This window comes from Pecten maximus, chromosome 12 (genome assembly GCF_902652985.1).
Source record: "Pecten maximus chromosome 12, xPecMax1.1, whole genome shotgun sequence".
In the NCBI taxonomy this organism is placed as follows: Eukaryota; Metazoa; Mollusca; class Bivalvia; order Pectinida; family Pectinidae; genus Pecten; species Pecten maximus.
This window is the reverse complement of record NC_047026.1, coordinates 24755602-24780253: the sequence shown is the minus strand read 5'-3', so window position 1 is coordinate 24780253 and position 24652 is coordinate 24755602. Positions and strand designations below refer to the sequence as shown.

Sequence of the window (24652 nt, the reverse complement as noted above, 5' to 3'; positions counted from 1 at the left end):
AGTTGACATCACATAACTACACAAAATACCTATAACTCACGGTTTGAAGTTATACTATACATCACAACACTGTCCATTGCTAAGAGACAGAAATTATATATTTTTCAAAATGCTCCTTCACCAGTTTTTTTCTGTACTTTAATATCTACGCTGACTCCTAGGTATCACTAAGTAGGGCTCATAACATCACTGACTAGTCATATACAGTTAATTAAAATATAGATGGTCATTTTCACTGCGTTACATGTAACGTAGTGAGGATAAACATCTACATTTTAATTAGATTGAGGGACGAAACAGCTGTATGGTATCCCTAACATCACTGAGAAGTCCAGAAGGACGAATCAGCTGTATGGTGTCCCTAACATCACTGACGAGTCTAGTAGGACGAATCAGCTGTATGATGTCCCTTAAATCACTGACGAGTCCTATAGGGACGAAACAACTATGATGATGCTGATTAATTCATTTTTTGGTCTTCTCTAAAATGCTTCATTCTTGTAAGACTTAAATACACTTCTCAGACAGAGTATCATACCCAATGTGTCAGGTCCGTGAGTAGGAAACAAATGTTACAGAATCGATTACACATAACACGATTGGGAGGAATGTTACCCTTCCATTTCTAGGTAATGTCATTTCGTTGATATACACTTGTTTCGTACAGAATCGGACTCTTAAGTCACTACATGGAGAGGACGCAGTGGTCTGAACAAAAAACGTTAATCATCCGACGGTTTCACCAACATTCTAGTTTTCATCAAAGGTACATATCTCCGGTTGGGGAGGAACTTCAACCACACCATCGAGGAGTAAATATCACTGCCATTATCTCTCTTGTATGGACCATTAAGATTACAATCATAACAGTTCCTGTACCACCAGCCGCCGAATGCTCGGCTTGCGCAAAAGCGATCGTTTTTATCGTAGGTAGAGAACCCGCGGTCATTATGGTAACTCATTGCGTCAACTGCAAAGATATGAAATACAATTCAAACATTAATAGTCACTTTAATATTCATATAGTACAGATAGGCATACTTTTAAATACTTTTAAGTTATTGCTTTAAGTAGCTGGGTTTGATAATACAATACCGTAAAAGAGACGGAAGTCAACAAAAGCAATACAAAAACCTTAAAATCATTTTTATTAACGATTTGAAACCACAAGTGTTGCAATCGGGACAGAAGATTCATTTTGGTCTCTTCTTTGTCCCTTTAATAGAAAATACGGAAGAAAATCTTAGATTCCATTTATAGGTGTCGTTTTCAGTCGCCTAATATGATTCACATATTCTCTTTTCACAGACAATTGTAGTAAACATTTGAATAATACAAGTAATTAAAAACAATTCAAAATGAATAAATACATATATAACATAGTAACACAAATTGTACAATATATCCATGTATTTATATACATTGCGATCAAAGTATTTATACATGTACCATCACTGGTTTAGAACGCCGATGTAGCGCAGTGGTATAAGCTGCGAATATTTCGTGCTAGGCGATTGGGTGCCTAGATCGTGAGCCCGGTAAGGACACGAGCCATTGAGTTATCTTACTTCTTTATGACTTTCTGTTCATGATCGACGATTAATCAATCATCGTCTTATAGGGATGATTCGTCATGAATTTCAAAATGATTTCCAATACTAGTGGCACCCTGCAGTGATACAGCTAGATAAGAACTTATATAATAATTGAACGCCAAATACATTTCAGCGTACATGTATATACCAATTCCAATATCTGCCCTGCAGGTTCCCACACGCATGCATGTCGCACGCACGGGAGGCCGTCCTTAAATGACCTTAGCTGTTAATAGGACGTTAAACAAAATAAACCAAACCAAACCAAACCCTGCAGGTAGGGCAATAATTTGATGAACTCATGGCAAATTAAACCCTTGAACTTGCTGTCGACATGTAATTTGTTAAGTCGTTTTCAACAAAACATGGAAAATATGCAACGTTTCATGGGGACATAATTTGCGTTTTGCTCACAAGTGTCTAAAGCACGAAAAAAATGTGCATTTGTTGATTGAAATGCCTCTCTTTATGCAGTATTTGTGTGATATTATTCACAACAGCCTTTTGCATTTCAAGGTCAATACAACATAAGTGTTAATATCGTAAGGTCAAATCTCGTCAGTCCAAAATCGGCATGACAGGTGCAAATCGCGGTGTGCGATATCTCGGCACTCGGGTCAACCGATTTTTTTTTTTTTGTGGATGGCGATATTCTTCATTGGTGATTATACAGAATAACATATTTGATTTGGTTTGGTTTGGTTTATTTTGTTTAACGTCCTATTAACAGCCAAGGTCATTTAAGGACGGCCTCCCGTGCGTGCGATGAGTGCGTATGTGTTTTGGAAGGCTGCGGTATGTTCGTGTTAAGTCTCCTTGTGATAGACCGGAATTTTGCCGCTTTATAGTGCTACCTCACTGAATCATACTGCCGAAGACACCCAGCAGCACACCCCACCCGGTCACATTATACTGACAACGGGCGAACCAGTCGTCCCACTCCTTGTATGCTGAGCGCTAAGCAGTAGCAGTAACTACCATTTTTAAAGAGTCTGGTATGTCTCGGCCAGGGGACAGAACCCAAAGTATTTCTCACAGGGGAGTGAGACACGTACTTGATGAAGATGAGGACGACATCGGGAAATTTCCACACCAGAGAAAATCCCAAAATCGAAGTCTAGGACTTACTGTGTCTTTGGTTAGTCTGTTTCTGATTCAATAATGAGTTGGTGATAATTATATTACTGCTGGAATTTAACACTTATTTAAAAGTTTTGAATGAGTGTCGGGTGTTTTTTCGGTGTGAATATATTGAGTGTGTTTTATGTGGGAAAGTGATATTTCATGTTAAATGTGTTTAGTCGTATCTATATTTCTATGTTTTATGTTTATCGTTTCTATGTGTTGACCCATATTTACATATACATGTATCTTACTTCATGTTAGAATTTTTGGGGATCTGGTTACTAGAGATAGTTATTGTATCTGTAGTTGATATAAAATCCCCAACAGTAAGGTCCATCATGGCGACCGACGGAGAGGATAAAGATTTGCAGTCCTTCCAGTTGCCGAGACAATCAGGGAATCCTAAAGGAGCCAAAGACACTGAGTGAATTAATTAGCAAATTAGATGATAAAAAGTATAAAGTGTTGACCACTGAGGAATATGAACACCTGTTAAATCTGGGTAAGGCTGGACAAACCAGTACTCAAAGGAAATATGGTCGAGGTAGAGCTAAGGTGAGTGTGAGTATGCTTGAGGAACCTCCAGTAGGAAATCTTAGTATTAGGAGATCATCTTCTGTAAATGAGGAGTCCATGTTGAATATCTCAGACCATCAAGGTATGATGCTACCTCGTACTCCTAAGATACCCCCTTTTAGTGGAGATGACCAGAAAGGCGATGTGACGTTCAATGTTTGGAGGTTTGAGGTAAGATGCTTAATGAGGGAAGATAGTTATCCCATATCTGCTGTACGCCAGTCGTTGCGGGGGACAGCCCGTCAAATGTCGACCACTCTGCGTGAGGATGCTAGTTGTGAGCTCATTATTGAGAAATTGAATGGGTTATTTGGCAATGAAGCTACACACGAGGCAACATTACAGAAATTTTACACTGAATCTCAACAAGAAGGTGAGTCTGTTGTAACTTTTGCTTGTAGACTTGAATCCTTATTACAGTCTGCCATAGAGAGTGGTCATATTGAGGATACTGCTAGAGATGTCATGCTCAGATCCAAGATTTAGACTTCACTGAGTAGTGAGCGACATAAGAACCAAAATAGACATCGATATGATGCAGCGGAGATATTTGATTCATTGGTCAAAGAGGTGAGGACTGTAGATTTAGAGATAACAACGCTGATAAGGTCAAGAGAGGCAACCCTAAAAAAGGTACTCAACACCAACCAGTGCAAGTGGAGAAAGACCTTGGCTCAAAGCTAGATTTATTAGTTGAGCAGGTTACTGAGTTAGCCAGTAGACTTAAATCTAAAGCCAAGGAAAAAAACAAAGGAGCTGGGAATTACAAGAAGAAAGAAAGGGATGAAGGTAAGGGTCCTAACAAGACCCAATCAAAAGATTAACCTCCTCTGTTGTTGGGCAGATAGGGGGAGGTGATGCAGGGAGCCCAAAATGTGTCAGACAGATTAGTCGGTGAGGCTAATGAAGCTGAAATACAAATATGTGGTACATCTGTTAGGTGTTTAGTGAATACTGGAGCGATGGTGACTACATGTAGTGACAAATTCTTTAAGTCTCCATCGGGAGATTTACAGTTGAGATCTTTGGATGATTTCGGTATAGATGTATATTTTGCTGATGGAAACAAGTTACCATACCTAGGCTATTTCGAGGCTGAAATAGAATGTTTAAACAAGCAGGATACTATGTCTGTCCCCATGCTGGTAGTTCCTGAAACAAAGTATTACCAAGAGGTTACTGTAATCATAGGTACAAATGTCCTGAGATTATTTGCAATGTGTGAGGCTGAAGGAGTGTGTCAGGTTTGGAAGACAGTACTTAGTAGTTTGGAAATCAGTAGTTCGTTGACTGTAAAGACTACCATTAAGGCTGTTAAGGTTGGTCCCGGGGAGACTCTAACCATACATGGTTTAGTGAGGCAATCTCATAAGCTGGATACAGCTGTAGTAGAGAATAGTAACGATTCCCCTAAGGGTGTTGTCATTTGCCCAAGGGTGGTTAAGTTGAATCCAGGTACAACAGCTAGAGTTCCGGTAAGAATATGTAACTTGTTGGCCTATCCCATACACATACCGCCTGGAGCGGAACTTGGTACCCACCCTTAGTGAGGTCAAGGTCATAGATCATTGGAAACCTGGGGTGAATGGGAAGGACTTATCAGTCAACTCACAGATAGTCAATGATGAGGACAAATCTAGTGATGAGCAGTTGGATTTAGAGGCTCTAGGTGTGCAATTGAAGTCTGAGAACCTTACTGAGGATCGAATGTTGAGAGTACAACATGTTTTAGGTAGCTGAAGTTCCTTATTTTCTACCAGTCAGATGGATATAGGTTGCACTGGGTTAGTGAAGCATACCATTAGGTTACATGATGATAAACCTTTCAGACTTCCATACAGGAAAATTCCACCTGCCATGTATGAAGAAGTGAGGCAGCATCTCAGGGAGTTGAAAGACTAGGGTTATTGAGGACTCAATGTCTCCTTATGCTTCTAATGTTGTTTTGGGTAAGAAAGAAAAATGGTCAGTTGAGATTATGTATAGATTACCGGACCCTTAACTCTAAAACCATCAAGGATCAATATACTTTGCCTAGAGTTGAAGATACACACTCTAGTAGGATCGAAGTTCTTTTCGAAGTTGGACTTAATGTCTGGTTATTACCAGGTTATGATGGAAGAGCAGGACAAGGGTAAAACTGCTTTACAGCTGGTCCATTAGGTTTTTACCAGTTTCGTAGGTTACCCTTTGGATTATGTAATGCCCCTTCAACTTTTCAAAGGTTGATGGAACGCTGTATGGGGGACATGTGTTTAAGTGAGTGTCTGATATTTTTGGGTGATGTGTTAGTGTTTTCAGAGAGTTTTGAGCAGCAGTTAGAGAGACTTGAAGCAGTGTTCGAAAAACTTTAGGCAGATGGTCTGAAGCTGAATCCCACCAAGTGTGAATTTTTCAAAAGTGAGGTGAAATATCTTGGTCATAATGTGAGTGAGCAAGGCATAGCTGCTGATGAGGAGAAAAAAATTGAAACTTTGAAATCCTGGAAACCATGTCAGTCAGTCAAGGAAGTGAGAACGTGTTCACGCTTCACAGGATATTACTGCAAATTTGTGAAAGTGTATGCTGCTATAGCTCGTCCTTTGAATGATTTGCTGGTGGGTCATCTCACGGTTAAAAGTAAGTCTAGAAACCCCAGAACCCCATTTGTCTGGTCTGATGATTGTCAGAAGGCATTCGAGTTACTCAAGGAGGAACTAATAAGTCCATCAGTTTTGGCGTACGCCAATTACTCTCAACCATTTAAGTTGAACACGGATGCCTCATTGAAAGGGTTAGGTGCAGTACTGTACCAAGAGCAAGATGGTAAAGACAGAGTTATAGCGTATGCTAGTCGAGGTCTAAAACCAAGTGAGAAACTCTATCCAGCCCACAAACTATAATTTCTCTGTCTGAAATGGGCCATAACAGACAAGTTTAAGGATTATCTGTATGGACAAAAACAGTTTGAGGTATGTTCGGATAATAATCCGATTATTTATGTCACCACTTCTGCCAGGTTACATGCCACAGGACATCGGTGGGCGGCAGAGTTAGCTAATTATTCATTTAAGCTTGTCTACCGCTCTGGCAAGCAAGAGCAACAGGGATGCAGATGGTTTATCTCGCAAGCCAGGTCAAGAAGATTAATGTATTTTTCCAGAAGTAGTTCGAGCTGTGTGTATGGCTGCAGCCATGGGTAGAAGTGAGTTACCGTTTGCTGAGACTTTGGTTGTAAGTAACTCGATGCGGTCACCAGGAGCTGAGCAGGATGAGGTGGTGTCAGGTGAGAGATTTACTCAAGTTGACTGGCTTGATGAGCAGCAGAAAGACTAAAAAATTAGACATGTTGTTGAACTTATCCACCTTGGTACTATAATGTCTGGTAAGAAATTGTCTCGAGAGCCTGTGTCAGTGAGGAAACTATTGAATAATTGGGATCGTTTAGAGGTCAGGCATGGGATGTTAGTCCATAGGCTACTTCTTGATGGTGTACAGGTGTGGCGAATAGATGTCCCGCAGAAATGGAGGTCAAAAGTCATGTGTGCATATCATGATGATCAAGGTCACCAAGGTCGTGACAGGAGACTGTCACTTCTCAAACCTAGATTGTTCTGGTGTGGTATGGAGGAGGATGTCGGTGAAAGGGTGAGAACTTGTGATCGCTGATTCGGCGGGAAAACTGCTGTAACCAAAAAAGCTGAAATGGTCTGTATACAGTCATCAGAGCCGATGGAGTTAGTGTGTCTTGATTTTTTGTCGATGGAACGTAACAAAGGTGGGTATGAGCATGTATTGGTGATCACTGATCATTATACACGCTATGTACAGGCTATCCCTACCCGAAATCAGCTTGCTACTACAGTAGCCAGAGTTTTGTTTGACAATTTCATAGTTCACTATGGGTTCCCAGCTAGATTACACAGTGATCAAGGTAGAAATTTCGAGTCTAAAGTCATTCAGGAGTTATGTAAAATAGCTGGCATGAAAAAGTATCGTACGACGCCTTTCCATCCTCAAGGAAATGGCATGACAGGACGTTTCAACCAGACTTTGTTAAAGATGCTTGGTACATTAGAGGAAAAGGAAACAGAACTGGAAAGCAGATGTGTCCGCTATGGTTCATGCGTACAATGCAGCAACGCATGTCAGTACAGGTTTCTCCCCATTTTACGTGTTGTTCAGGGCGACATCCCAGGCTTGTTGGGGATGCATATTTTGGGCTACACGAGAAAGAATTTTCTCAATTTCAACCAAAGACAGAGTATGTCAGTAAGTTAAAATCAAGACTTCAATTTGCATACAGAACTGCAGAGAAACATGCACAGAAATCAGGTAAGTTCTATAAGTCTCATTATGACCTCCGGGTTAGAGATTCTGTTCTCAAGCCAGGGATAGGGTTTTAGTGAGGAATGTAAACCTTAAGGGTAAATCAAAACTTGCTGACAAGTGGGAGAAATTTCCATATAGGATATTGTCCAAACCGCACAAGGATACACCTGTGTATAGTCAAGTTGGAGCACAGTGGACGGTCAGGTAGAGTTCGAACTGTTCATCGAAACATGCTGTCACCATATTTGGGACGAAATGGTTTGGTTTGGTTTTTTGTTTTTTTTTGTTTAACGTCCTATTAAGGGCTTAGGACGGCGTAAAGTCTCTGATAGGGCAGCATTGCGGGACGATAGCATGTCTGATTCAAGTTCGAGCTCGGGAGGAGGAAATGTTATGTGCCAAGGACATCTCGACAAGGTATCATTGGTTTGGTTTGGTTTATTTTGTTTAACGTCCTATTAACAGCTAAGGTCATTTAAGGACGGCCTCCCGTGCGTGCGATATGCATGTTTGTGGTGAGTGCGTATGTGTGTTTTGGAAGGCTGCGGTATATTCGTGTTAAGTCTCCTTGTGATAGGCCGGAACTTTTCGACAAGGTATCAGGGTCTCCTTGTGATAGGCCGGAACTTTTCGACAAGGTATCAGGATACCTACAAATTTGTGTGATAATTCTTATTCACATGTCAGTGTAGAGAACAGTGGTTCTCAAAGTCTTTCCACTAGTCGGTATAGGGACAGTGAAGGGACTAGTCACAGAGTAGAAACAGATCAATTTGAAGAAACGCAGGCGAGTCCTGTAAGATATGAATCGGCGGTTAGGGAACAGAGCCCAAGGCGCTCTACTAGAGTGCGAAAACCTCCAAACCATTTTGGGGAATGGCAGATGAGCCAAGTGGTTGAGGATGACTGGGTTTTGTGTTAGAATGTATATGACAATTTCTAATTTTCTAATTTTTAGTTGTCTGTTTAATAACTGAAATGTTTGTTTTGATTTCAGGTTGGACACCAGGCGAAAATCACTGATGCTTCTCAGCATGAGAGGTGAAAGTCTGAATAACATGTAAGTCATACTAATTTTGGATGTTTTCTTCCAGGAACATTTTTTTTTTTTTTTTTGATATGATCTAAATAATGTACTGTCATATTGTTGCAGGTACAAGTTATTGAAATGTAATTTTACTTGTAGGCACTAATTATAAGTTTATACCAATTTGTTGAAACAAGTTGGAGGTTATTGATTCTCGATTTTCTTTTTACTAGGAAATTATATATTAAGGATGTCGGGACGACATTTTTAAACAGGGGGAGTATGTCGTGGTGTCAATCGTCATCTCATTGTATTGTCAAGTTATTTATATGCGTTACCGGTTACAGAGAGTGTTCTCTGTTTACCTGTGTGTCTATTTATAGTGTCCATGTGCGTCCAGTGGTCATGTAATGTTGTGTCTATATTTATCGGTAACCTGTTTGTCCGGTTGTGTCCAGGTATGTCAGAGTGTGAAGTGCATGCAAGTGTGAACGTGTAAAAGGGGCGTGTTTGCGGGTATATTTTGGTGGAGTGTTTGGGGGAGCGGCGCACTAGCCATGGGATCGACAGACAAGTTCTACGGGACCACATCGACATTACAAGAACTGTACTGACTTACATTATCCTGACTACGTGTCACCACGCTAGTTAAAGGTATGTAATAGATAAATATCTGTAATTGCTTAATATTACGCGGACAAATGTTTAATAACTATTTTACGCGACTATTTGTCATGCTAGTTTACAGACTGTCAGTTACATGTAACTTGGTAACATTCTAGATAGTGGCTTTTGTCTTCCAGGTTCTTTTTTCTATCTCCTAATATACATGTGGCGACGCTCCTGTCCAATTAATAAACATATAGAGAGAAGCAAAGCGTTTGTTGTTTCTGCCACCTATCACACATATGACAAATCAAATTGTTTATAATTTGTCCTCATAAATGTTGTTGCATATTTCTACTCTTTTGAATAAACTAAAAATAAAGTTTGATTGTTATTTTCATGATATAATTTGATTTTGTGTTGTTTATTTGACTGGATATGAAAATATATTTACATGCATGAATTTCATTGATGAAAAGATGTAACAGAAGACACAAATGAGGAAGACACTCCATAAACCATCTCCTATTAATCAATCTTTAAGATAAGCATTATTGAAATAATTTGTGTTTTTTTACATTATAAAAAAAAATTATAAAATGTAAATCGCTTAATTCAAACTGAAGAAATTGAAGTTTCTATGACTGCAGTGGTGTCTCGTTACATCTGTAAATATTTTCATACAATTTCCTGATTACAAAGCATTGTAGCATTATACTTGCACAATAAGAGGATGAAATATGTCGCATCAAAATGAAATAGTTTTCTAATTTTGTAGTATAGCATTGATTTCTTCTAGAATACAGACTTCTTGATTTGATAGATGTCCAGTTACATCATGGATGTATGAACAGAAAAACACCCTTTTCTCTACTAAACGGTATCAATGATATGTTTTTATTGTCAAAACCACGCGTAGCCATGCACAAATGTTTGTTTTAAATGATTAGATTAAAGTTGATTCTAAGTTTATTTTTTTTAATTCAAAGGTGGTGAGATGTAACAAAAATTGAAGGAATCTGCTCATATGCAGAAGGAATCTGCTCATATGCATGTGTGTAGTGTGTGCGAATGTGTGTTTTATGAGGCTGCGGTTTGTTCGGGTTAAGTCTCCTTGTGATAGGCCAATTTATAGTGCTACCTCACTGAAAACAACGGGCCAAACAGTCGTCCCACTCCTAATATGCTGAGGGCTAAGCAGGTGTAGCAACTACTGTTTTTAAAGACTGTGGTATTTCCCGACCAGGGGACAGACCCCACAGCCTTCCTCACAAGGGCGAACGCCCAACCAAAGGCCAAAAGTGAGGCAATGGCAAGTGAGACATAAGGAAGAAAGTTGTCCTGAAAGAATAGAAAAGATAAGATCCCAAATTTAGTCGCCTCTTACGATCATGCAATTGGGGCAGCAGGTACAATTCTTACGCCCTACTTGCAGGGCATCGAAATGTTTGTATTGAAGCAATGATATTCCTTAAATAAAAACAATGTTAAGAACGGTGCCATTAAAACTCACATGTAACGTTTCCTGAAAATCCTGCAACAGAGAGCTGGTACCCACTTGACTCGCTTGCGATGCTGAATTCCGAATACCGGGCATAAGCAACAACGCCAGACCATGAGACCAACTCTATCAGCAGGACGGAATCCTTGAGGGTGAGTTGATGGATTATATCCAGCCCTATCGAAATATGGAGAATGATACATAACAGAGTAGCAGCGTCGATTACAAATTCGTTACGTTTCAATTTGTTACAACTATTTTGTAACAAATTGGGACTTACTTGACATGATATTGCATGTCAGTTTGTTACAACTACCTGCAATGTTTAACCGAATGTCATTCAATATCAATATCCGTTTTTTTGCAAAATGCAGTTTTCTAGTTCTGGCACTTATTTTGAGTTTTTGAAAATTTAGAATTAATTTTGTTTGCGTATGTATATCTAAATTCAAACTCTTTAATTAAACTCTTTTCTGGCAACAAAACCTCTGCAGTAATGTTCGTCATCCCCTAATAACCCGTTGTACCAAATGTTTTCGAAATCTGACAATACCTTAATTCCGACCAATCAGAGGCCACCATTTGCTTAGGCATGGTTGTCATTGCACGACAACCTTTTGGCATATATTAATACCCATTTTTTTCCCAAAATTGGTCATAATCGGACATTACAAAAATTTTGACTAATCAGGGGCCCACATTTTGTTGCCATGGTGATAGTTCAGGAAATAACTTTTATGTCAAATATTATGCTGTTTACTGACAATATTTGACCAGAGACAAATAAAATCGGCCAAACGACTGAGGAGGTATACCTCTTTATCAGCAAACCTGTTTATAGTGACCAGTTACCATATGGACCATAATTTTGAGGAAAAATGCATGCACCACTACACAAAGTCCTTTATACTTGTATGAACATTCATTGGAATAGGATCACCGGTTAAGAAGTTGTCCGGACAAATTTTTCTACGGACAGACAAGCTGATTCTAGTATTCCCCCTCCTTCAGCTACGGTGGGAGGACAAATTAATAAGCTCGTTACATAGCAGTGTAAATAATAAAGTATACATGTTAGAATGAAATTCAAGAAAACCAAATTTGAACATTCATCTGGAAAAATATGTATTTATATACTGTATTTCTAATTTTCTTGCATCATTGTTAAACTTTCGTGTGATGAACGTGTTTATTTCTGGCTACTATGATATATATTAGAACGGTCGTCTGCCAAAAGATGTTACATACCCGCCCAAAAATTTCCGTTCAAGTCTCCGAAGCCTTTTTGGTAGTCCGCCCAATTTCTGTAGAAATCCACCTCACCGTCCTGTCTGTTTTGAAATACCTGAAACATTAGTTTTTATGAAGTCTTGGTCTTCCATCATCGTGCACGTGTTACACTATTCGCACATGCAAGATGAATTTTGCTATAACCGTGGTATCTCCAAGACCATTAATTTTGTTTGGGAACTTTGCTGAATAGAACGATTAATTCTGACACTTTTTTTTTGTAAAGTGTTTAGAATTCGTCTAGTTGGATTATCCTCTAAAATGGAGATGTAACTCAAATGTTTGTATCATAAATGGTCATTTGTGTAGTCGCCCATCTTTTATATACTGAAACGAAAAAGAAACGCAACTTCAAATTGTAGGTTTAATAAAATAATACTTGTGAGCATTATGTTTAAATTTCATATGTAATAGTTAATATTGAATATTGATGTAACATCCTTTAAATGTTTAGAGATTTTTAAGAACAGGTCACTTTGCTAGAAGGTCATGATTGGTAGTACCCTACGTGAATCCAAGTTGAAATGGCAGCAGTTTTGAAACCGTGCCCTAATATCGTGTGTGTCCTCCTCGAACAGTTATCACATCTCTAATTCTTTGTTGCATTGAGTTCATCAGGGCATTGACTTTCCGTATTGGAATGTTATTCCATTCTTGGACGAGTGCATTTGCTAACTGAGGGAGGGTATTTGGGGGGTTACGGCGATTTCGAATTCTTCTGTCTAATTCATCCCACAAATGCTCGATTGGGGACAGGTCGGGGCTATATGGAGGCCAATCTATAGGAACAATGTTCTGTGTCGCAAGAAAGTCTCTACAGACTCTTGCAACGTGTGGTCTCGCGTTATCTTGCTGAAAGGTTAGATGATGCTGCCTAACAAACGGCACAACATGGGGCCTAAGGATCTCATCCCGATAGCGTACGGCCGTTAAATTCCCATTGACTATCACCAAAGGCGTCTTCAAACCATGGGAGATTCCCGCCCAAACCATAACTGATCCACCCCCAAATCGGTCGTGTTCCAAAACACAGGCGTCAGCAAAACGTTCGCCTCGACGCCGGTACACACGTTGACGGCCATCTGCTCGAAATAACGTGAATCGAGATTCATCGGTGAAGAGCATAGACCTCCAACGTCTCATAGGAAAACGTCTGGGCATATGTGCCGTTGCCCATTGCATACGACGTGCTCGACGTTGCGGTGTTAGTGGTAAACCAACGTACTGTCGCCTTGCACGCAAATTAGCCTCACGCAGTCTGTTGATCACTGTTTGGGGATGAATTCGACGGTTATGATTACCAATCGTATTCCTTGCCGTTTCAGCGGCCGTTAATCTCCTGTTACGCAGGTGTGCCAACCTAAGAACCCGGTCTTGACGTCGCGACGTTACGCGTGGACGTCCTGATCTCGGCTGGTCATCGACTCTTCCTGTTGCGTTAAGACGTGAAACTAATCGACTAATAGTCGATTTGTGAACTCTGAATTGTCGAGCGACGTGAAGTTGCGTGTTCCCTGCCAGAAGCATCGCTATAGCACGTCCTCTATCAACCTTTGATAACCGTGGCATAATTGTAAAAGGAATTATTGTTTGCAAAAGTATTGGCGATGATGTGGCTCAATGTTAGTGATGAATTGATACTGGTTTGAATGAAAACAGAACGCATATGTTTGTACAGGCACGGTTTTTGATGTTTTTACCGCGCCGGAAGTGCATAGGTCTCTAGTCACACTTGGGTGATTTTGAAGATTGGTATGGGTGTTAGGCAGGGTGCATGTTTATTTCCGCGATTTTTATACAGATATGTATATTTAATACAAAATTAATCACAATTTTCCATGTTGCGTTTCTTTTTCGTTTCAGTATATATACCTTAAACCACCTAGTGGTGATTGGCAAAGTCGAATTATCCCTCATATCTACAAATATTTCGAATGTCACCAAACTGGCTTGGCAACAATATTGTGATTTCCTCTAAACCAACAATATTTTTTCCTCAACACAAACATTTTCAAAATTTGCATTAATTGTGTACATGCGTTTCACGTCAGTTGCCTAAAACAAGTGTCTGGATACTAGGTACCAACTACCAAATAACTACAAATTGACATTGTATGTGTTGTGCTATAACAATTTATATAGTTACTATATCAAAAACATGAAAACAAAAATTGTTAGTTAAATATAATACAATACCAGAGAACCATATATTATCACAAGTCCTAACTATTACAAATTACCTAATCCACAAAGTCATATAAAAAATCATCAACTTTTCATACATTTACTATATTTAAGATACTATATGGAAATGGATAAGATTACTCTTCTTTCTGTAATAAATTTCTCGCTTTTTGACAATTATAATACTTATGCATGGTCTTTGTTGTGTTATTTCCTGCCCAGCAGTTAGGGCATAATAAGTATTGTACCTGCTGCCCCCATTACATGTTCGTAAACTTGGGATCATATCTTTCCTTTTTGAACAATTTTATTCTTCCTAACATCTCCCTTGACAATGCCTCTGTTTTGACCTTCAGTTGAGCATTCACCCCTGTGGAAGACTTTTGGTTCTGTCCTCTGGCCGAGACATATCAATAATCTTTAAAAATGGTACTTAGCTCTCAGGATTGGGACGACAGGTTTGCTCGTTGTATAATGCAACCGGGTGCGGTGTCTGACACGCATCGGAGGCTGTCCTAAAATTATCTTAGCTGTTGATAAGATGTTAAACAATAATAAACCAAACCAAAAATCGTGCTAATTCAGATTGATAGACAGGCGACAGGACAAATTATCTGAACTTCTGTAAAAGTGCCGCAGCGCCAGATGATTAAAGAAGACAACTTATAAGATTTTATAATTCTCACGAATATCACACGTATGTTTGATACATTTAAGATAAAACGGAGGTAATGTGAAATAATTCAAATGTCTTCTCGATGTCTTAACACCAATACTATTCTGTTAACGTGGGAGATAGGAATACATCCCTATCAGGCTATTTAAACGTAAAGTATTTGGAAGTTTTTATATGCAAAACGAGGTACTCCATCAATCCACTTCTCTCAAACTGCATTGATCTGGTCCATTGTTTGATGCAGTTTATTAAGATTTCTATTTTGAACAACTTTGAGCTTGTTCCATATCTAATGTGAACTGAAACATCGTTTCAAATTTTTTTTTTCAAATCGCTTGAAGCATAGGCCTTTATTTTAACATCAGACTGATATACATTATTGAATTAATACTAGACTTACAGTCCATGATCCGTTTTCTGTATCGAGGTCACAGAACACGTCATAATTTAATCCAGAACTCGGCGTAATTCTAAAGACACCGGAGCAATAGGCAGAGTTCACTTGGCTACAGTCGGAAGGATCTACAACGATAGAGAATACAGGTTATAGGCAAACCTCTGAAATCACAAAAAAAATAACTCATCATAATAAGAAATTATAATCAAGTTAACATTTTTTATTAATCACAAAACAATGGCTATTATATATGGATATGGCAAAAGGTGACTACTATACAATTCTATAGAACCATTACGATTGACCGATATTGATATCGCATAAACGTGATTGCGGCCTTTTTCAGTGAAATACGCACTCAACACACGCATGCATGTCGCACGTACGGGAGGCCGTCCTTAAATGACCTTAGCTGTTAATAGGACGTTAAACAAAAATAAACCAAACCAAACAAACCAATCAGTGAAATTACGATAAACGCGACTCTAATGTTGTCATTAACAATTCTACTATGTTTGCTATGCAACGCCAGTTATGATTGGTTTAAAACCATGTATTATTTTCCAATAATACACGCTGGTGTCAATAATACACGCTTGTGAGTCACGGCTGTTACAATGTTATGTATATAATATTCACCCAGAAACATTACGGTTACTGTAGGCGAGTGGGCTAATGGGTTCATGTTGAAAGCTAAATATCTGATTATACTGCCTGACAAAAATTCTGTGATATTTTAATTATGTCTTCCTTATTATGCATTCCATACTACGAATATTCCATAAAGATTGCATCAGAATAATTGTATCACACTAAGAGCATAACAAAGTATAATTTGTATACAATATTTGTATGATAATACGTGTTTACTACAAGTTGTGAGTGAAATATAACAGGAGATATATATCTTTAATTATTATTTACTCCTAGTATTGTTGTCAAGGGGAATATCAGTTAAATGTGCAAATCAACAGATATCATGCAAGAATGTAAAGTATAATCTGTCGAAACCAGATAGTCATGGTTGTTAAATGGCAATATATGAAATATGAAGGTTTGCATCAAAATATTGTGACGGGGTTCAAACCACAAACAAGTGTTAATACACTATTTACAGACATTTAGTACATATCAACATTCACCGGAGTGCGCACATCAACAAGTCCTAATCAGAACATCAGAACATCAAAACATACAAAACTTCGTACTATATGGTCACCAAATCAGAGACTCCATAACATGTATGTACCCCTTAACATAGAAACACCAGCTGACCAAAACGTCATTGTCTCCCACTCTCAAGCCACCTGAAAACCTATTAATCTAAAATTTACTAAATCAACTGCCAGATTACTCTGGATCTTAATCACGCTAGAGCTGTTTAAATTGACCTCTAGTGACTTAAACTCTTCCCTTACTCTGCCCCAGGGTTGACAGACATGTACCAGCCAGGATACTGGAGATGGATTTGTTTGGTTTGTTTTCAGATAAAACAGTATTACCTAAAAACCTAATTAATTCCAAATCTGTACTTCGTCACTCTCACAATATACAGGACGAAAATGAGATGATATATACATAACAATTGATTATTTACAACAAATAACTAAAAAGACAATCATGATCAGTTGGTGAGGTTGATATATCTGTTTCACATTCTCGAAATTATTAAAAGAATGGAAGCCTACGAAAAGTTCATTTTGATTGGTGTTTGCCAAGTGAAATTGGGAGATCAGAATGGACATGTTATATTGAGAAGAAATCATACATTTGAAATACTAATCACTGGAATATATTTCCCAATATGTATCTGCTGGAATTTTGAATTTGAAGTCGAAATCACAAGAAATATATATATACATGTATATAACGAAGACAACTGTATGACTCGTGCCCTGACCAGGCCTCGAACTCACGATCTACGGCACCCAATCGCTTAGCCAGAAATATCCACAGCTTATAGCGCTGCGCCACCTCGGCGTTCTTAAAAAAGATCGTTTCAATGGTATATATATAAACAAACTTTCTAGCGCTTTCACAGCTCTTGCTGCTCTTCAGGAAAGTCCATGTAGTAAGAGTAGGGGCTAATCTATTTTTTCCTATCAATACTAACCAGCGCAGACCTCTGTGATATATATATATTGATTCTACATCAATAAATCCTAAGATTAATATTGAACGATATGTTTTGTTTTGTTTTTCACAGCTATGTAATGTAAACACACTTTCAATTCACAGATATCATGATGGGGTATCAGGTTGCATATTACAATGAAAAATGAGTAAAGAAGCAACGACAAGCCCTCGTTGCGCATTAAAACGAAATTGTTTGACGGCTTGTCGATTTCTAAGGCCATCCGCATATGCCCTAAATGAAATTATAATAAATGCTGGATTAAAGTTCAAATAATTAATTTTTCTTTGTTTTCATGGTAAATACTAAAATGTGATTCTTCTATGAAAGAAATTCCGAGAATGGCGCGAAAAATGTGACGTCACAATACAATTGACGTTGCGTATTGATTTGAGAAAAAGAATCCCAAATAAAACCCGTAAAATTGTACATAAAACATGTTTTGAATTAGAAAAAGACAATTAACTGAAATTAATTATAAGCATTGAGGTTGATTTTTTTTATTTTCATCGGGGTATGAAAAGATTTTTTTTTTTTTTGCAAACTTTAGCGGATTCATACAGTTTGCAAAACAAATTCTTGACATTGGAGACACCTTTGTAAACGAAAAGTCAGTGTTGACATTTTCTAAATCAATAGCTATTGTCGAGAAAAACACCACAAAGGATCTCCTGAGAAACTGTCATTTCTTCTCTTTTATGATGGATGGGTCCACGGACATATCTTGGGATGAACAGGAAGCTGTATATATCAGGTGTTCGGTGCAAGGACCTTAGATGTTAATAGGACAAGTGGTCGAGCGGTGTTTAGGCATTGACAGCCCAACATCAACCCGTTCCCAATATCTAAAGGATTTCCTCGTCAAAATGCTTGATGATCATGATGACGACAAAGGTATTTTATTTAATTATTTTTATTAAACGTTTGAAATCTTAAGACTTTCAATATTATGGTTTTAATTTGTTAATTTATCTGATATCTACATGTATCATGATGATCATGCTATTGAATTACATAATCTAATATAGGTTCCATTTGACACGCCATTCAATTCATGGTTATCCAAATATTTATGAATTACAGATAATTAGCATGACAAACATTCAAATAAATATTCTCAACATAAGAATAATTTCATTTACTCAATTTAAATTTTGATTACAACCACTACCTGTTGCAGAGCTTAGGTTTCCGAGAGATGTTGTAACAGTCTGATTATCTGACGTAAGATTAAATGGTTTCTTTCATTCGTAAGACAGTTAATCTTAATTCAAATCTTTGACTTCAGATCAGCTTGTTGGAATGGGTTCAGATGGAGCTTCCAATATGACAGGGCACAAATCTGGAGTGGTAGCTTTACTGAAACAGGATGTTAATCCAGAAATCATCAACATAAATTGCTTCGCCCATCGCCTTGAGCTGTCCTTAAGGGATGCTATGAAGAAGAATGCACTCTATGACAAAACAATGACATTGTTGATTGGCTTATATTATTATTACACCAAGCAATATAAAAAACAAGAGTGGTCTGAAGAATGCAATTGCATTGTTTGGTGGTGTAATGCCATGTAAAGTCACAGGAACACGATGGTTGGCACATCTCTCCAGGGGAATTGCAGCCTTCATCAGAACGTTCAATGCTTATGAAGCCCACCTTGCTACACAGTCTCATGATAAATCCAAGGCTGAACGCCTCTTGAGGATCATGATTAACAAGGATGTGCTCTGTTTCATTCTCTTTCTCCAGGTACAAGTTCAACAATGAATTCTTTCTAAATCTGAACATTTAACTTCCGGTAACCCTCGCTGCTGGGTGGAAATTAAACCAACGTCCAAAATTATCTATTTTTTAAAATATTTCAATACTGCACAGCAAAACATAATAACTACATATTATATTTTTTCACTTGATGGCAATCAGTCTTAAGATATGTGAAATAATATAAACTATTACCAATACATGTATTGTTATATTTTGAAACCATTGATGCGGTTGTCATTGAAACTCCAGACTCCAGGTACAACCTTGGGAGATGCCAGTGTGTGGGTAGCTGTCACAATAGATGTCCTTAAAGAATACAAAGAAAGGTAGTTTGTGCTGTTAATATTTTTTTCTAAATATTCCCTGCATACATTTTCTCTAATAGACTGATTCATTGAATATAAAATTTTCTCTATCAAATCAATTGTATATCCTGTTTAATTCAGAGATATGGAGGAATTGGCTGATGTCTTGGCATCAGGCCTCTACAAGGGGGTGGAATTAAAGGGCAGGAATCCAACTATGTCCTATAAGGATTTTATTATCGATGGGCTGGTACAAGCCATTGGAAATCGATTTGAGTCTTGGGTAGACACCATCACAATCAGTGCCTCAAAAATTCTCCACCTGGAAAAATGGCCAGTTGTAGGAAGTCCTGATGTGAAAGGTTAACTTTTGAGAAAAAGAAAATGTGTTCCCAGTTCTTTTTAATTCAACTTGTTATCTCCAAATGGTGATATTTTAATCTGGTTATGATTTAACAGTAAACACTTATCTATTTTAAGGTAATTTTAATCATGATGTAAGAACAAATCTGATAAGCCTTGAACTATTTTGTTTTTGAATAAACTTCAACGTCATATGAATGACAACTTTGTCGCTTAATGTATTTATTGGTGTACTTTTCTTCTAGGGCAATCATACTGAGGGAACAGCTGTTGTGGGGGTATTGGAGGGGACTGGTGGTGAAGGAGAGAAGAGTGGTGTGGTGGTAGAGGACAGTGATGATGTGCCTATGGTGGAGGGAAAAAAAATACAAAGGGAGACCATCAAATTTTATTTTTCTGAACTCTACATGTAGATGGTTTGGTTTATTTTGTTTAATTTTTGTTTAACGTCCTATTAACAGCCAATGTCATTTAAGGACGGCCTCCCGTGCGTGCGACATGCATGCGTGTAGTGAGTGCGTATGTGTGTTTTTGGAGGCTGCGGTATGTTCGTGTTAAGTCTCCTTGTGATAGACCGGAACTTTTGCCGATTTATAGGCATGTAGATGATTATGATTAACTATTGTATAAACTCCAGGAAACCATCAGATCAATATCCTTATTATCATTTATATCTATCATATTATTTAGTTAATTAAAGTTACCATTTTACACTTGCATCAGTTTTCAGTTTTGTTTCATTTCCGGATCCCCCCCGTCAATTGTTTCGTAAATCGTTCAATTGTTTTCCATTTCCGCTCTAAGTGTGTAAACCACAAAATTAATCTACCATATATGACATTCTAAGTGTTTTATATTTATATTCTTCTTTAGGTTTAAGTATTCTCCAAAATGGGAGGATTCCAAAATTGATGGAACCAGACATCATCATCGAACAACGTTTTACAGAAGGAAAAGCAGGCTGTGAATGTATTGAAAATCTGAAGACGGGCCTCAACTCTCTGTGGCTAGTTAAGGTAGGTTGACATACAATTTTGCATTGCTGTGAACATGTCTGATCATTGAAGAAGTAAAAACAACCACAAGATAAAAAAATTACTAAATAATTTCCCCTCATTTTGAAGTGCTGATTGAATTCCTTTGGTATATGATACCTATCAATCTAAAAAAAAAAAAAAAGTGTTTACATGTAAGTATGTCTCGAGAAGCAATTATGAAAAGAGGAAAAAGATAATTTTTGAAAGATCTGATCAAGATCCTTTCATAATTGGTGCTAATATATATATCCTTCCAGGATCTATTGGTAGAATTTTTGGTTTGGTTTATTTTGTTTAACGTCCTATTAACAACTAAGGTCAATTAAGGACGGCCTCCCGTGCGTGCGACATGCATGATTATACAGTGGACCCTCAATAATCCGAACACCTTCGTTCCCAGTCGAAACCGTCCGGATTACGAGTTTTCCGGACTGCCGAATTTCGTGTACCAGGTCAAAAAAAAATTGTCGCGTAAGAGTTATCTCCCTTGATTATATACAAACCGGGACGTTTCATAAACACGTCTAATTGTCAGACTTTTTAACAATAAATATACTTATGTTTCTGATATGATTCTTGTTTTGTTTTGTAGAAAGTAAAAAATAAACTATATTTTTTAAAGAACATGTAAAGTAAAAGTTGTTTTATTTATAGCGGGCATATGTGACCTACAAACAACACACATGTGTCACGTCCCGGAGGTTCACAAACACGTAGAAATTACAAACGTTATATACCTTAAATAAAATACCCGAATTTTACAACTTACCGTCAGTCCATGTTTTTTTTATGATTTTTACGTACCAGAAACCCCAAGCTATCTATTAAAAAGTACGCGACACCAGCGAGAACTAGACCCAAGATGTCCGATAATTATTAAACCCGTATTCACTTAACAATGTGACGCTTAGTTAAGTATCAGACGACTATTGACTAATTTGTGTGTAATCAACCCAGTTCTTGTGATCACTGCTTAATACGTAAATGTGTATGTAATTAATAACATGCATCTTTCAATGAGTCGTCGTTTCACGTAACGGTGTTACAAAGCCGATATCCGTGTTTACCCAATACAATTGTTAATTACCGATCATAAATTTATTACATGTATTTGAAATTGATTAATTATTGTATCACGCACTGTATGTTTGTGCATAAATTCTGTAACATTTAGGTCGTAGAGAAAAAGCAATGTACCGTTATAAAAACAAAAGCTACACATTGTAACACAGGTAAACACCCGGGGCTATGACCTGGCAGCGGTCGCTATGACTACGCACAGTGTTAAACGATAGTCTGTACAGCTGTCGACACGGGTGACTTGCCCCGACATTTTTTTCTCCTCGTGGTGAAAAAATAGTCCGGATTATTGAGGGAAATTTACTAATGAAAAGTACGTTCCGTTCCCAAAATCGGCTTCCGGAATCGGAATCCGAATTTCCGGACTGGTGAGTACAAATAACGTTACGGAAATCCGTTCCCGTGCATTTCCGTCCGGACTGTGAGTTTTCCGGACTATCGGCGTCCGGATTATCGCGGGTCTACTGTATATACATTTATTTTACAGGTTGGACAGGTTTCACCAATGTTTTTACATCTGTTTAGGCCTAGTAATACTACACTGACTACACAAATACACGACGATTTGAAACCTCTGTGCATTCAGCATTCTTGAAAGACTTGAAAGTATTTGAAAATCCGTAGATATGAACCTTAACAATTTTCCTTTTCACTATCTAGGTGTCATCACTAAAGCGCCTGTGTGTGTGACGAATCAGTAACACCCAGCCCGGCAGTTTAGATTTAAAATAACATCGCAGGTGAGACCTATTATAACCTAGGTTTTAGCTCGTTTTACATTGCTATTGACATGTCCTCTAAGCTTACCAAAATGGGGGAAATGGGCTTAATAGTTTAATAACCAACTACAGAAACAGCTGTTGATGGCAATGCTCATAATGAATCTCTGAACCCTCTGTAGCAACATAGCATACTTACAATTCACTACATCCAGCCTCTTCTTAACAAACATCTTGACGACGGAGGAGTTTGCATTACTTGTGCATAGCTCCTTAGTGTACGTCTTGCATTCCTTAGTCTCCGGATCAAAGGCAAATGAAAAACAGTCTTCTTTACACTCAGCGGCACATTTGACAGTGCTTCTCATGTTCTCATGAACGACCAACACATGATCAACGTATTCGGAAAGAGATACGTTGGTTACGCGAATAAATGAGGACATCATCTGTCCACGGGCAGCGTCCACCAAGTAAATAAACAATATTATGTAAACATCTATGTCGAAAAGGATAACTAGCATCATCACAAATAGCTGAATATATCCGCTACAGTCTATTATAGGATAGCTACAACAATGTTCCGTAGAAGTTTCTTGTTTGCTGTTAATAGCATGTCATCATTATTTCATCACTTAAAGCTCATGAATTATTAACACAGTTTATGAATAAAAGAGAACACTTCTTGTTAGTGCGGTTTATTGAAGCCTCTTAGTCGATTGGTAAGGGCGAGTAATATTATTAGGACAAAAAGATGAGTATAAATATGTAAAGACGGAATAACATCAAACAAACTAAATATGAAATTATATATTGTTACGCTTGATATACGATAGTTTAAAATGGAAAAAAAAAATTTGGTATTGTTAAATGCCTTATCAACTTTTATATAAATGAGGCTGGTGTGAGCCCTGGGGCCAGAGGGGCGGGGCCCCAAAAAGGGAACTTTGGTAAATTATTGCTTTAAAACCCTACTCTTCTTTAACCCTTGGTTGGATTGCATCCAAATTTGGTTTGAAACATTATTGGGGGAGGGAAATCATAATCTATATAAATGAGGCTTGTCTGACCCCTTGGGACAGAGGGGCGGGGTACCAAAAGGGGAACTTTGCTGAAATTTTGCTTTAAAACCCTACTCTTCTTTAACCCTTGGTTGGATTACATCCAAATTTGGTTTGAAACTTTATAAGAGGATGACAATCACAGTTGTTATCAATGATGCTTGTGGGGCCCCTGGGGACAGAAGAGTGAGGCCCAAAAAGGAGAACTTAACAAAAAATTTGCTTTAAAATCGTACTCCTTCTTAATGCCTTTATTGAGTACAACCAAATTTGGTTTGAAACATTTTAAGGGAACAGCAGTCATAATGTATATAAATGAGACAGGTTTCAGCCCTGGGAAAAGAAGGGTGGGGTGCCCAAAAGGAGCACTAAGGTTAAATATTGCTTTAAAATGCTACTCCTCATCATTGCCTTAATTGATAACAACAATATTTAGTATGAAACATTATTGGGGAAGGGAAATCCCTAATTGATATAAATTAGGCTTGTCCGACCCATTGGGACACAGGGACATGTCCCAAAAATGGGAACTTGGCTGATATTTTGCTTTAAGATGCTGCTCCTCCTTTAAGCCAAAAAGGATAAAAACCAGATTTGATCTGAAACATAACTGCCTGCATATAAATAATTTATGGTAATGATGCTTGGTTGAAAGGTGTGCCCCTGCTGTAAGTGTTTATCAGATGACCGTTAAGGCCCATGGGCCTCTTGTTAAAGACTGGTATGTCTCGGCCAGGGGGCAAAACCCGAAGCCTTCCACACATGGGCGAGCGCTCAACTGAAGGCCAAAAGTGATGCATTGTCAAGGGAGACATGTCCAGAGGAAAGTTGTAATGAAGAGAAAGATAAGATTCCACATTTACTCGCCTCTTACGATCATGCAAAAGGGGCAGCTGGTATAATTCT

The 24652-nt window shown here is 38.1% G+C and overlaps 1 protein-coding gene across 1 annotated transcript; it reads right to left on the bottom strand.

The window, feature by feature from the left end:
* On the bottom strand, positions 1-19208 carry LOC117338950 (microfibril-associated glycoprotein 4-like). The gene is made up of 6 exons (XM_033900314.1): positions 19077-19208; positions 17205-17271; positions 15292-15413; positions 11990-12086; positions 10754-10918; positions 1-970 (listed from the first exon to the last, which is right to left on the bottom strand). The coding sequence occupies exons 1-6, from the start codon at positions 19206-19208 to the stop codon at positions 723-725; spliced, it is 831 nt and encodes a 276-aa protein (XP_033756205.1). The 3' UTR covers positions 1-722.
* Between the last annotated feature and the right edge of the window lie 5444 nt (positions 19209-24652).

What these genes read in the sequence shown, in the direction of transcription:
- LOC117338950 (XM_033900314.1), bottom strand. Translation starts at nt 19,208, where the DNA reads ATGTTCAGATTTAGAAAGAATTCATTGTTGAACTTGTACCTGGAGAAA. An exon ending in TCATGAGACTGTGTAGCAAG is followed by an intron (nt 17,272 to 19,076) that starts GTGGGCTTCATA and finishes ATCTTTTTTAAG; the next exon opens with AACGCCGAGGTGGCGCAGCG. An exon ending in GAACGGAAATTTTTGGGCGG is followed by an intron (nt 10,919 to 11,989) that starts GTATGTAACATC and finishes ATATTTCGATAG; the next exon opens with GGCTGGATATAATCCATCAA.